General features: G+C 43.0%; 2 protein-coding genes across 3 annotated transcripts in view; both read right to left on the bottom strand.

The window, feature by feature from the left end:
* The window catches only part of cacna1ia (calcium voltage-gated channel subunit alpha1 Ia), a 118,508-nt gene extending 116,057 nt beyond the window's left edge, over window positions 1–2,451 (bottom strand). For both annotated transcript variants that reach the window (XM_053851268.1, XM_053851270.1), the window contains exon 1: window positions 1,710–2,451. The gene's annotated coding sequence lies outside the window, so the exon portion shown is untranslated. The remainder of the gene's footprint in view (window positions 1–1,709) is intronic.
* Window positions 2,452–10,603: 8,152 nt separating this feature from the next.
* Window positions 10,604–13,872, bottom strand: lgals2a (lectin, galactoside-binding, soluble, 2a). The gene is made up of 4 exons (XM_053851275.1): window positions 13,790–13,872; window positions 11,900–11,979; window positions 11,086–11,257; window positions 10,604–10,993 (listed from the first exon to the last, which is right to left on the bottom strand). The coding sequence occupies exons 1-4, from the start codon at window positions 13,793–13,795 to the stop codon at window positions 10,847–10,849; spliced, it is 405 nt and encodes a 134-aa protein (XP_053707250.1). The 5' UTR covers window positions 13,796–13,872; the 3' UTR covers window positions 10,604–10,846.
* Between the last annotated feature and the right edge of the window lie 1,255 nt (window positions 13,873–15,127).

Raw genomic sequence — 15,127 nt, 5'->3', positions numbered from 1 at the left:
TAATTCTGCTATCAGCAGCACCAACAATAAGATTAATTTAGCGCCGAGCGACTGGAGGTCTGCGCCTCCTTGACTGGGAGTCGCACTGGTGCAATACGTGTGCAATCCAATTATGTTTGTTGGCGACTTGGAGATGGCAGCGTTACACGGTGTCACTGAAAACTGGTGCAGTGGGCGAGTGAGTTTGCATTGGTCTAATAATGACTGGATCACTGTGGTGGAGAAGACGCATTAATGTTGCATTCACTGTAATTGGGCCAATAAATAAAGAGCCTGGCGATGAACTGTTGAGTGTGTGACGGCAGGCTAGTGAGGCACTGGAGGTCACAGGTTCAGAGCAGGAGCGCACGCGTGTCACTCCACGGTCAGATTTAATGTACTACATACGAAGTGATGATGGTGATGAGGTGAAGCACCATTGATCTGTGTCTGATCTGTGATGCATTCATGGTTTCTATGTGCGCCATGTGTAACAAGTAGTAAGAAGTAGCTCTCTATTTAGCTTTTGAATAGAGGGACTTTTTCAACAAAAGAAAGATTTGTCAGATTCTAACTTTTTAGTTACTGTCCCATTAGACTGATATTAACTAAAAATATTAACATGCATAATAATGAGTCTGCTTTTTGTTTGTTTGTTTTGTAAATTATCAAGAAGAAAAATAGACACGAATGTATTTTCATTTATTGTTATTGTTAGGGTACATAATAACAACAATAATAATTACAATAATAATAGTAATTTAGACATTTTATGGATGAAAGTTAAAACATTTGCAACTCTGACTCAAACTACCTGCAAAAATGATGTTTCATTTATAATAAGTTCATTAAAAGATTTAACTACAATTAATAATTAGAAAAACATATAGGTAGTGCACACATTTTGTGAATAATGATGATAGAAAATATTTTTGCTTATGGGGGATGAAGACGAAATGGCTTCAAAATGTGTTTAAAGCTGAATATTAAATGGAATGAACACATTCCGGTTGCATTAAAACTCATTCAAACTTAGCATTAAAACTCTACAACAGAAACTTTAATACTGGCATCAAGAGGACCGGATAAATACAGGTGAGGGACCTCGTGTGGCCCCAGGACCACACATTGGTCAAGCTTGGTACAGACAATCTTTCTTCTTTTTTTTTTTTCAGGAATACAAGCAGAACCTTGAGACCTTATCCACATGCAACATGTGCTAACTAAGATAACATTAATGCAAAATGGTTACTGAGGTACGTCTGTTTGCTGCCTTTGAGCAAGGCTCTGTGGCCCTAACTCTGGGGCTCTGTCTCACCTCACTGGGTTGAGTGGTCACCTTGCATTTGCATGTTTGATTGCCTGAAGAGCCAATGCCGCTGAGAGACAGATGTTGAACCCAGATGTGGGTTCAAGCTGGTGCAGCTCTGAGACACACACCCCTGAGCCATCCTTCCCTAATACTGTGTCTCCAACACCGCTCTGTTCAGCCGCTGAATTCCGAGACTGAACTCCCTGAACAACTTTAGTCAGTTCAGAACCATGGACAGCGTCAAATCTCGACCCACGGCAGCGCGAATTCAAGCCCCCCAAAATCCAATCCTTCGCACTTGTGTTGCCTTTTTCACATCTCTCTACTGTGCCAAAAGGCTCCAGCCAAAAGAAGCAGAAAGAAACGTTCGATGTCAGTGAGATTCAAGCAACAATTAAGGCGGACAGGCCAAACTTACCTTGACTGGCATTAAAATAAGGTGTGTCCAGCTGTCACTGAACGGACCAGGCGAGGGTCTTTCTCTGAGTCCACCATGGAGAATCAATATCCACGGACACGGTGTGGAGTCGGCGCACACGGAGGCATTTCTGTGTGGAAGAAGGCGAGGATGTTGCGGTGCAGATCCCGGATCCCCGGAGGAGGACTGGGCTGCGACTCTGCTGGTGCGCACTCGTCTCCGCTGGACTCACATGTCCAAAACAGACACCGAGAACAGCCGTAACACCGCAGTCCTTGCAGTTCCTCACACCCTTATGCCATTCCGCCACTCTGGAAGGCGCAAAGAGGGAAGACTTTTTTAAGGATCGCGTCGGCAGAGCAAGATGAAATCCAACGGTCAAAGCAAGTCCAAAATGCGCATTAACACGTATCCTTCTGCTCCTCATTCAACATCTGAGTCATGCGGAGACAAGTCTTCATCCAAAAAACTTGTCCTTCCCCCCACTCTTCAGCGAAATAACCAGAAAGCTGAGGAGCAGTGCTTCACTCCATCCTGCGCACAATCGCGCCTCGGAAGCAGCCGGAATATCCGCCCAGCCTTTACGCAGAGAACGCTCCGGTGGAAGAAGCAACGCAGACGCGGGGTTGAAGAAAATCTTTCCCAGGTTCAGTCCAAGTGAAAGCGGTTGATCCCACGCTTGCGCGACCGTCTTGCGGGTGAGGAGATCCGAGAGTGACTGAACGCGAGGGAGAGAAGAGGGCGGCGAGGGAGGGGAGCGGGCGGTGGGTGGGCGACAGTCATAAACTTAGTTGGATGACTGACGGAGGGTTCGAATAATGAGCTCCGGTTGCAATGGCTCGCCCGACAAAAGTTTCGAGATGAAATAGTTTCACTTTATCCGCCCGCAGCGTTGATGAAGAATCCCCACTGGGATTTGATCCAGTGAGCAAGAGTGAATGAAAATGACGTCAAGTGACTGAACTCTAAATATGTGCATTCAAGATGGAGATAAAGAGACAGCCAGCGGTATATCCATAAATGTGTTCTCACATTTACCGCATTTGCATGTGACACATTAGGAACGTTTTCACATTTATTATTTTCAGTCTACTTATTTTCTTACATGTATTTTTCCGTATTCTTCCCTTTATTTTCTGTCCGTATTCTTCAGGAAAAATGACTTAGCGGTGATTTGAATTTTATAAATATTAGCATGTATATTACCGTTTAATTATTACCAAATTATGCCGCTCTCATCGTTCAACATCCATATTTATAAATAAACTACCATATATATATATATATATATATATATATATATATATATATATATATATATATATATATATATATATATATATATACACTGTATATATTACACAATTCCCACAATTAAAGATTATTTTATGTAATGTAAAGTCATACAATAATCTAAACTAACCATTTATTTATATACTTTTCAACGCTCAATTTAATTTCAGCTCTCATTTTTTAAAAACTCATCCCTCTATGGCCATGAAAATTCATATATTAATTGTCATGACGTTTCCTCAATTCGATTTATTTTTTATAATGGTACACACACACATATATATTTATGTAGTTTTGAAAAAATATTTCCATTTGTTATATGTATACACACACACACTGCTACTCACATTTTCTTGAATATATACATATTATACAGAAATAATCTCTTACTCCTACAGTTAATGCAGTAAAATTACAAAAGCAAAGCAAAATAACTAGAGAAATATTCACTGCATTAATAAACAAGCACAGATTGCAATATTGTTTGTGAGCTGTTATTATATTTTAGAATCTGATTTGTGTCAGAAAAACAAGTCAGCGTGTCGTAAGCTGTGCAGAGAGTTTAAGGACCACAGAATCCTCTTCAGCTCCTACTCTTAACCTATATTCCAGACACACCAACACCCTGGTGATGTGAAGTGGTGCAGTGTCATAATGTTGATGAATGGTTCCTGAACATCCGACGGTTTCTGCCACTGATGGAAAATATCTTCAGTCACAGCTGATCTTAGCAGCAGCAGAATATTAACACAAGACATATTTTTCAAGTCAAGATGTTGCCTTTAGGACGTATAAGCATATAGCATAATGTGTGTCTACTGAATAATTCATTCCTCTTATGAGCAGGAGAATCTTTAATGTAGCCCAGATCAGGACTAGCTGCAACACCCAGCACCGCCACTAGGCGGACTTTACACTACTAAAAAAGGTATTAAAATGAGCATGAATGAATCAAACGCGCTGCAGCATTTCTGTCGTGAGACTTGAGCTTGATTAATATTTCATAAGTTCAGACTCATCAGACATTGCTGATGTGTTGCGAGACGCCGCACATACAACACACACACGTGATCATGTCCAAGTTGGCATAAATAAACTCAGACACACATCAAACAAGACACACATCAAAGAGCTAATTTCTAAATATCATCAGACAGAATAAGAATGAGGGACACGTGTTTGAGTTGAATTTGGACACAGTACAATGAATAACCTGTTAGAGCAGCCCTTCAGTGGCCCACTGGATTATTCATCGGATTTCATCTTCGCCTATTCGATAGACACCAGTAATCGATGGGGAGAAATGAAATAGACTTTCATAAACTGCATTATTCATGACTGAAAGTAAAATAAAAGTCTCATTGAGCAACACAAGTGTGTATCACAATGTGCACAAATTTGTGACCGTACAGGAACAAAGCATTCAGCCACATAATGACAACAACACAAGGAGAGAAACAAAATCATTTCAAGCAAGTTGCTTTGGCTCAATAGAGCATGACAAGTAGAAGAAGTTGCTCACTTTAAAAATTAAAAGTTTACATTTGATGCACTGTCTCTGCATTGTGTATCGGTAGAAACATCACATTATTTATGGGAAAACACAGAATAAAGAATTGATTTAGTGAAGGAAATAAAAATAAAGAGGATGAGGATGAGAATGAGAATGAGGATGATAGTGTTGGTGATGTGAGGATGAAGATGAGGATGAGGATGAGGATGAGGTGATGTGAGGATGAGGTTGAAGATGATGGTGTTGGTGTTGGTGTTGGTGTTGGTGTTGGTGATGTGAGGATGAGGATGAGGGTGAGGATGGGGATGATAGTGTTGGTGATGTGAGGATGAAGATGAGGATGAGGATGAGGATGAGGTGATGTGAGGATGAGGTTGAAGATGATGGTGTTGGTGTTGGTGTTGGTGTTGGTGTTGGTGATGTGAGGATGAGGATGAGGGTGAGGATGGGGATGAGGATGAGGATGAGGATGAGGATGAGGATGATAGTGTTGGTGATGTGAGGATGAGGATGAGGATGAGAATGATAGTGTTGGTGATGTGAGGATGAGGATGAGGATGAGGATGAGGTGATGTGAGGATGAGGATGAAGATGATGGTGATGATGGTGTTGGTGTTGGTGTTGGTGTTGGTGACGTGAGGATGAGGATGAGGATGAAGATGATGGTGATGACGGTGTTGGTGTTGGTGTTGGTGATGTGAGGATGAGGATGAGGATGAGGATGAGGATGAGGATGAGGATGAGGATGAGGATGAGGATGAGGATGAGGATGAGGATGAAGATGAAGATGAAGATGAAGATGAAGTTGAAGACGAGGAGGAGGTGGAGGATACCAACACTGACAGTGACAATTCCAAGCCATCGCTGAAGAAGGTCACCAGGAGACCAGCGCACTGGGAGGAAGCCGCTCCTCCCACCTCCGTGCTGCAGAGTAAAGAACCACGGTCTCAGACTTGCTCATTTATCCAACATATCCACGAGACCAAACTGTGATCTCGTCACTAATTGGCCACCACCAGCCTCACATTTCTTCAAGTGCCAGCGCAGACAAAGCACACAGTCAGCAAACCCCCCTCCCGCTCCCCGCACTCCGGCCGCGCTCCCTAAATCTCAATTATTCACCACTTATGAATAAGGCACTTTACCTCAAGCTGGCAAGTGGGGGTATTTTTGCACATGCAGCTCTGAATAAGTCATAACCTCACAATGGCAAAACATACAATTTTCATGCCTCTCCTGTTTTGAAAGCGCCATAATAAGTATTTTGCTGTCAATACATGTTGAGAAAGTGGAAAACTCTGCGCTAAGCTAAAACCTCAGGGTGACTCTCAATCCTGCTGTGACCTGAGAGACCCGCTCGGCGTGTGAAGTGACATGCTCATGTTTCATTGATCCAAAACCACGGCCCCTGCATCCTCCCCCCTGTGTATCAGCACTTTATTGATAATATGCATGTCACCTCCGCTCACAGTCACGTCACGCTTGCAGGACTTGGACGCTCCAACTCTCGGGAGAAGTGAAACAATCACAGCGTTTTAACAGCAAACTGGTGATGTCTGACCCAGAGCTGGTATTTACAATAGAGGGGAATTGCTGTCTTCAACTGAGCAAAGCTGTCTCCAAACTTAACCAGCAGAACACTGAAACAATCCCTCTTGAGTCATTCACAAAAATGTCCAAAAACCGCTGAAAACTAAGACAGTTTTTCTTCATGATGGAACTCTCTCGATGAAAACATGGTTGAATACAGAAGCACATTATGTGTTGAAATATCCAGGGGACGCCACCATCTGTGACAGGAGCAGAGTCATGTGACCACAGCTGCGTGGCTAAACATTGCCAGGGTTAAACCCTTGGTTTACCCCTTGAAGCCATCGTGATCTAACGTTCTTTTTTGTCTGAAAATTTCAGTTAAATGGGGCCCTATAAAAACAATGCAGTGCTCAACAGTCATCTTGGTAAGATGTTTGTTGCAGCCTGTCAACTCGTGAACCAGATGCCAGCTCCCGACTGAATGAATCTTGAATCACTGTCTGGTACTCTGCTGCCGCAAACCAGAGCCAGGTTGCAGAGAGTGAATGGGAGCTGAGACTAGGACTAGAAGGATCTTAGCTCACCTTTGAACTGGTCTTGTCGGAGAACTGCTCCTAAAATCACTGCAAACCTTCCACGATTAGGTGTCAGCTTCAGGGGTCTTCACAACAAAACCCAGATCACATGACCCAAACTGACATGAGTGGCACAAGCACTGAAGTCAGTCGGACATGCCCCCCCTCCCCTCTCCCCTCACCCGTCACCCGTGTTCTCATGAATCATTCAAAGTCTCACTTGACTGGACGCGAGTTCACCTTTGGGTGGATACGCTCATAAATGTGAGTCCGAGTGTGCATCACATCCGTCCTGCCTGGAGGCCAGCATGAGGTGCCCTCACACTCGGGCTACTGTTTCAATGCCGCGGAGGATGCGAGTGTCAGGGAGGAGACAAGGGATGACAAATGTAGAGGGGGGAGGAGAGGGGGAGAGAACTCAGGCGCACTGAAGGAGGAAGAAACACATTTAAACATTTAATTTTTTTCTGCTTCATGCTAACTTGAGTTGTAGTCTATCATTATAGTAGGTAATCTTTTTTTATTTTCTCTTAATAGAGACTTTTTAAATTTTATTTTTCCATAAAAATATATTTTTTAAATTAGATTTTTTCCTATCAATTTGCAAATATTTATAGATTTTCTTATTCTACTTTTTAATTTTTTTAATAAATCATTTATTTATTTTTGGAGGCAATTGAACCTGAGAAAGGAGGAGGAGCATGGTGCTGTAAAAGCTCTAATCCTAAAAAAAACAAAAAAAAAACAGATGATTCTGAATATCTGAGTGTAAGCAAGAGGCCACTGTGTGTTTTGCAGACGTTTGCGTCTAAATCAGAGCAGGAAATTCCGCGCAGAAGCAGCTGTCCCATTTCCAAGTCGTCTCCTCACCTAGCACCGCGCCCCCTGGAGGGATTTAGTAAATAGAAAGCAAGTTTGTACTTCCCATTAGAGCCTAATTCTATTACACAGTTGGCACTCATCGATCCGAACATTCCGGGAGACACGCACGGGAAGAACAAATTGGAATCCAGCAGACCTCGACAGGGCTCGGTGAGGAAGAGGAGAGTTTATTAAAAGGATGAAGACAAAGAGCGACACACGTAACGGGACAGATAAAGAAGACAAATCCAGATCCTAATTCTCCTCTGGGGCTGTTTGGTGGCGACTAAATATGCTGTCATTTCACTAAGGTTCGGACGTTGTACTCAGTTAAAACATTCATATTTCACAGTGAAACACAGTTTTCCTCCCATATTTTTCAGCAAAGAAGTGACGTTCTGCAGAGTTAGTGAAAGGTCAGACAGGTCAATGACGGTTCTTCTTGACTGTTTACTGCACACAAAACTACCGCGGGCCACCTACTCAACATCGCTGCTTCAATTCTGAAATAATTCAACCCGTGGCTTTTTTATGTGTTTTAATAATCTGAGATACCCTTTCGTAAATATTAGATCAGCAGTGTTGGTGCGAGCGTCAAACACAAACAGCGAGACAGGAGGTTAGTGCTCTGCTAACTGCTCCCAAGTCTTGTCTCTTAGGTCAGCCTCACCATCTGGGCCTCTTCTGTAGCCTGCTGCCCCCGTGACTCAAACTTGGGGAAGTGCCCCTGCACATATGATATTATTTAAAATATGAAAAGTCCCTGTAAAAAGGCAGCGTTCTTAGTGCACAAGTGAATTATCTCATCTCTAATACAACAACAAGCCGGAGGTCTCGTGGCGATGCAGCCTGTGAATCCAGCACCGCAGTCAGCAGAGGGAGAGCCCACGCATCCCAACGTGTGGCTGATAGCTCGGTGCAGAAATCTGGAGTCATGCTGACGCTAAATATAGACAACGGTTTTATGTAAGCTGCAGTGAATCATTCCACTCCACACATTTCAACCAAGTTTACTCACACATGCTAAATTAGCGGCGAAGCGCAGGTGAAGGGAGCAAACAGATCAGTTAAAAGAGCCGCGTCTTTGTAGAGCCGATTCATGATTCTGCCACTGAACAACTCCGTTCTTTAGCCGATAAATTATATGTCTAAGTGTTGGGAATTGTCTGCCAGAGTTGTGAGTCTGACACACTGATGTGGGAAGATGTGGGTGTGTGCACATGGAACTCAGATCTCCTGACAGCAGCACCGTTGTTGCAGCTGCTCATCTTATAATAAGAGTTTAAAGGATCCCAAACTTGCAAGAGAAGACGTCAAACTCGAGGTTCGCGAGCCACAGTCAGCCATTATGAAGAGCCTTCCGACTCACCTGAGTGTCATGATGTACTGAGTGTACAGTTGAAGCCAAAAGACATATTTGGTTGACCAGGTTTGGGCCGTCTTTTTCGATCCACCCCTTCATTTCCCTGCTCCGTCATGCATTCCCTCCATCGGAAATAACTCTTTTTAACCCTTGCCCTGTTCATTACTGTGCAGGAGACGTGATCAATACGCCGCTGGATTTGCTCGCCGTCCAGCGGGATCACACGCGGAATGCACCGGGGGTCACCTCTGAGGCTCCATTGATGAATGGGAAGAGTTGCTGATAGTGTTGGTCAGAATATGTTAGCGCGTTCATAATCTCCTCCCCGGCTTTGTGAAGGACGACCCCACAGCTCCCCAACACGCATCCGATCGATCATTCTGGGGCTTTTATTAGCACATTCAGATCACCTTGGCCTATAGGAGACACACTCGCCCTCCCAACATCCGCCGATCTCACATGCATCTGAGGAGACTCGCGCAGACTGTGAACACAACCCAAAAGCTGCGCACAAAATGTCCTTTCTGAGGTCACCAGAGGTCGCGTCATCGCTCGCAGTGACACGATAACAACTTTTCCAGCTCCCCCCTTCAAATCGCAGATATTGCCTGCTGTTACATCAGACGCGCTGATAATATTGCTCACAATTCACTCACACATCCAATATTGTCTCAGGCCGGAACGAACGCAGACATCAGTGTCTCTCATTCGGATTTGCTGCTCCATCTCTGTCTTATTACATCCGAGCGGAGGGCAGTCGGAGCGAGGTGGAGGGGAGCACATCAAGAGAGAGAGGGCGCTGCCAACTCCACCTTGGTAAATACACAAGTACTATAATTCACATCAATGTAAACAGGGGTTGAAGATCTATAAATATGAAAGGGAATATATACGTTCAAATGTACGCATTTTTGAGGCGGAAAAATGATCACAAATATTTAAGAAATTATTAAATAATGTCAATTAATATTTCGTAAGAGTCTTAACTTCAATAAATACAAAAATATTAATGAATAATGAGACATGATGGAGCAAGTGAAAGTGGGGAAAAATTATTATTTAAAAAATATATTTATAAGGTTTACTGCAGAAGAGCACACATTCATTTATGAAAGAAGCACCTGATATATTATTTATGAGATATTCCAGATAATTATGTAAAGAATGGTTTTCTATTTTATTATAATAATTATGATGTTTAACGCTGGGATTGCGCTGGCAGCGCCGTACTGGTTCTGTTACAATGGTGCAATGGTGACATCTGCTGGCCAATACGTTACACAAGCCAAAAAGGAAAAGAATCACAAATAAATACATAAACAAAAGTCGAGATAAAAGATCATGCAAATGTTTTCTTTGTTGGTTGGTCACTTTCATTTCCAGATTTCATTTCCATTTATGTTGGGGTCCTGTTTACAAGTGAGGGAAGGATGGCGGTGCTTGAAATTGAGACTGATGTATTAGACATTCTTAACCTCACTTATTCTCTTGCGACTTTCCAAAAAAATAAAAAAAAACCAAGATGCAAACACTCCCCTACAGAGGGGAGGAGCCTGATCATCTGGAGGAGGTGAGGTTAAATTATTGCAGTTGCATGATGAAAAAAAAACTCAGTACTTTGATTTCTCCTGATACTGCATGATAAAAAAACGTTCTGCATCCAGTCAGTGTATTGACAAACAGTTTTATACACATCGATACCTAACTCAAAAATAGCCTCAGTTCAGAAGAAGTCGAACAGAACAGTGTTCTTGTTGGAAGCTTTAATACATTCAGTCACAGGCAGGCGATCAGACTTACAAATTCGGAATGTGGGAGGAACAAAGCCTGATCTGTCAAGCACCTTGAAATGTTTCTGATGAAATGAAGATGAGATTGTTTGTACTCGAAGCAGAAAAAAGGTGAATTTATCGCGCTTACTTCACTGCTAAAATCTGCAATTGAAGCTGTGAAACTAAACGCTCGGCAAAGCTTTGAAGGTACACAGGAGTGTGGAGGTTTATTTAATCTCAAAGCTGGTGATGCGAACTTCTCCATCAAAGCTGATGAACGCGTACTTCTCTGCACCCATGCGATTGGGGAAGCTGATCGTGGAGCCATCTGATAAGGTCACCAGGAACTCCTCAGGGTTGAAGGTGATGGTGAACTACGAGAGAATGGACAGAATTCATCTTCATAAATCTGCAGAAAAACATTTGCAATGACAGAATGAATGGGTGTCTACAGTCGATAACTCACTTGGAACTCCTCCCCCTGCTTGAAAGGAAAGCCTCCCTCTCTGACCTCCTGCCCCCAGCTGCCCCCCTGGCAGGAGTTGCACACCACTGTGTTCTCGTCTCCGTGGGCGTTGAAGCGGGGGTTAATGTGGAGGGTGATGTCTTGCTCATCTGGGCCGATGTTCAGAGCAAAACTGAAATAGAAATGTGTGTAAAAAAATCCAATTTCTCCAGCCGAGGTCCGTCAAACCAACTCTTGTAAAAACGTTTTGGTTTGAGTAGGAAAAAAGAAAGAAACCGGGGCAATTTAGTTTGCAAGCAGCTTCAAATTCATACAAGAGGATGCAGGCCTCCAACAAACGGCTATTTTTTACAAACCCAATCTTCCTATTCCGTATTATTGTTGTAATTTACTGCAATGAGTTCAGTCTGACAGCAGGTGGCAGTCACGTCACAAGACACGGCTTGAAGAAGAAGTCATTCTGTTGCAGCAAGTGAATGAAAACCTCCAAAAAGATGATCGTAAATGCAGTGCAATGTTGTATACTGTAAAGTATAATAAATACTGTCAGATTTAAAATACAATAAATTGGTGTGAAACAAATATGTAAAGGAGCAAATAACCTCTATAATCCATGATAAATATAAATTAAAAATGAAATTTTTTTTTTTTTAAAGAGCCAACTTTTTTATTTATTATTTCAATAAAACATTTTATCTTCCTTTTACTTTCTTATTATATTTTATCATTTGAACCACCTAAACTTCTTTCTACAACAGGTTTACTTCAAACAGCAGTAGCTCATTCGCATCAGGTCTGAGCTGTTGTTACTTACTTGGTGGCATCAGGTTTGGGTTTTCCCGTCACAGTCAAGGTCTGGCCGACCTTGAAGGACATGTTCTTCACCATCATTTTCTGTGTGGATGTAGAGCATTTGCGTTTACATTAGGAAGACCATTTGGCATCAGTCACCCCCGGTTTGTGGCTCATTCTAACAAATGACTAAACATGTGTTTTCAATCTAATCCTCATTCAGGAACGGAACTGCCACTCTCCCTGTGCCAGCTCCCGCCCACACTTTCCTCCACGACACTCTTGGCTGATGCTAAATGTTGAAAAAAAAACGATGGAGTACAGTCGAAGTGAGTCACATTTTCCTTCAGGCTGCGCCGATTATCGCTGAGCACTGCAGAAATCTACAGTCAGTCGGATGAAGCCGGATTAGGAAAGTATAGTTTATTTATGACTAATGTTCAGTTTTCATTGTGGCTTGGTAGAAAAAGAGCAGCACTTGACTCTCCACAGGCAACATCTACATAAATAAAGCAGCTGCCCTCATGCATTATGCACCAAACACCCACTGTGTTTCTGCACGAGACGTAAAACTGTCAAAATTTGGAGCCTTTACGAGTGTCTAACTCCCTGCGACTTCAGTGTCCTGGCTTTTCATCTAACTCATCTGTTTGACAAAGGTGGATGGAGGGGACAGGAGGAGCCAGCTGCAGTGAGAGTGCAACTCAGACTTCTGCTGTCAAGACACTACACAACTATTTCTGACTTTATTTGCAACAAGTAAAAAGCTCGGTGAATGTCTTTTGTTTATGAATTTATAAACAACCTCTGCTGTTCAAAAGGCCAAGGAGGGAGGACTGTATATTTTCATGGACCACGTAGACGGGTTGGTCACAGCAGAGCGAACTTCCATTACAGTGGCAGATACTAGTGCTGTAGTGGAGACTAGCTAACCCAAGATCGGGTCGAGACCCGGACCGATGAGGAGAGTAAGACCAGGATGGGACCAGACTGCTATTGTAGTGAGAAATAAATGCCGGTGTTTACATGACTAATGCTTCTATATTCTGGGTTCAGTTTGGTCCCAGTCTTGCTCCTCAAAGTCTCTGTATGCTCTGGACTTGGTCACGACTCCACTTCAACACTAGCAAACATTAAACTACGGGACCTGAAAGGCTATTTTTGGACACGTTTTCACGTCTGTGATCTGCCAGACCGACCCCTGTCGCTCAACATATACCTCAGTGTCTTACATAACTTCACTGGGCAATTCCAAGTCACATGACTCACATTAGGAAGTGTTTTAGGATTAAAAAAATATATAGAACTTGAGTCTTTTTTTTTGTTTAGTGTCCCTAAACATTCTACTCATGTCACATGTGATGCTGTGACCCAGAATCATGGTGATACGCCCTGTAGCTGGAACACTCTGGCACTGTCTGCACCTTTAAGGGATGCAGCTGTTGGTGTCAGTGTTTGCCAAAAGGGATGTCAAACTTCAACTTGATAGCTGCAGCTCGACCAAAACTGACAAACGCAAATGCCTCCGAAGCAACTGAGGAATTATTACTGAATGGAAAACAGAGATCCGCAGAACACATTCTCCTCAATTACCATCTGACTGGTGGTGACCAGTTACATTTGTGATTCAGCACAATACTACTCTGAACTCCACTTCTCCCCGTTGTAAACAGTTGGAATTCAAATTGAGAATGTGAAGCAGCCGTCTTGTGATAGTAGGCGACTCAGTCAGCGGAGGGAATATTTTGGCCATATAGGGTCATCAGAAAGAGCCTACTACACTTAAAGGTGAAGCACCACACACAAAGAGCACAAGTGCAGTGTATTTGAGGTAACTTCTTGAGTGAAAAACACCAATGAAGTTGTTAAAGTGTGAAGGCAGACCCGTGCAGAGGAGGTAGAGAGGACTTACAGGCATGGCTGCAGATGTGGAGCGCTGCTGCAGGGAGGAATTGAAAGTCTTCCAGGGCCTCGCCTTTGGTCAGAGCTGAGTTTATAGAAGCAGGGAGGGTCCTGCTCTCTGAGTGACATCACCAGCAGCCAATGCAGCAGCTCCTCTCGCTGTCTTCAGCCAATGACATCACCGACCACAAATAACCACGTTACTACATAACAAGTAGCTGTGGAAACTAGTGAAGGGTAAAGAGTGATTAGTTAATCGTTGCCAGCAGGCTGCGAGTTTGTAACTCGGCAGCGTCCAGCACGAGAGACCCCGGACAGAGTGACCGGACAGAAATAGATGTGAGTTTGTTGCCAGGCGACGGCGAAATATTTGGCACAGCTGAAGGCAGCGATGGCCGCTGAATGCATATCGAGACGCGGGATCGAATAGCAGAGCTCAGTTAAACGTGGAAGAAGTTACCGGGGACATAGTTTGACAGACACCAGGCCTGTCTTGTTATTGTGTATCACACGTGGAACATTGCAGTATTAGAGGTCAACCACTTGCTCACAACTCTGGATATTTCATCAACTGAATGTTTTTTGAGGGAACCCACACAGATCTGGACAGATCATGCAAACTCTTCCCAAAAACCTACTCCATGTCAAACTATTTTTTAACATTGTTGTTTGCAGCAATTAAAATAGATATGCATTTTTTAATTTATGTTTATTTAAAATGAAATTAATCACAACAGAGGTGAAAAAGCAACTTATAGAAGTCACTGATTATATTTTGTTATTTCCTGTGTTCATGTCGTCTCCTTTTCCTTCTTTCCTCAGCTTCACGGCAGTGCAGCTGGATCCCGTTCCGCTGATCAGACTCCACTGATTTCTACACCTGGGTTCCAGGCTGCGCTGCCAGATGGTTGCTTCACGTTCCTCACGGTAAACTCTCTCTCTACCCTCCATTCTCTCACGCTGCTGTTGTATATTTCTAAATTCCATGCGTACTTGACCTTCTTTCTGCCGCCTCCTTAGTTTGCACAGTTTTTTGTTTATCGCTATTTGATCGTGTGTGAGTTTTCTGTTCGTCTTTTGAGTTCTCGTGTAATTGTTAATAAACCATGTTAAATCTACCCTCGCTCTTCTGAGCCTTCAGTCAGTCCTCAACAATTCAGCAACTGGGTCTGATCTCATCGACAGCCGGGCTTAAATCATTCTATAGTTTAGGATATCATTGACTCTTATAATTGTTAGAGTAGCAACTGTTGATGAACGTTATGGGATCTGCTTGTATGTGCTGCAGAGGCCATTAATGATGGACTATGTGTACATATTACCCATAACCACATCAAAGGCCATGAGT

Source organism: Synchiropus splendidus, chromosome 19, assembly GCF_027744825.2.
Source record: "Synchiropus splendidus isolate RoL2022-P1 chromosome 19, RoL_Sspl_1.0, whole genome shotgun sequence".
NCBI classification, from domain to species: domain Eukaryota; kingdom Metazoa; phylum Chordata; class Actinopteri; order Syngnathiformes; family Callionymidae; genus Synchiropus; species Synchiropus splendidus.
Note: the sequence above shows the minus strand (reverse complement) of the source record. Positions and strands in the feature narration are given on the sequence as shown.

Bases quoted from the DNA above. Each gene is read 5' to 3' on its own strand.
- lgals2a (XM_053851275.1), bottom strand. The intron at 11,258-11,899 runs GTAAGTAACAAC...TTTCTATTTCAG, and splicing joins CCCAAACCTGATGCCACCAA to TTTTGCTCTGAACATCGGCC. The intron at 10,994-11,085 runs GTGAGTTATCGA...ATTCTCTCGTAG, and splicing joins AGCAGGGGGAGGAGTTCCAA to TTCACCATCACCTTCAACCC.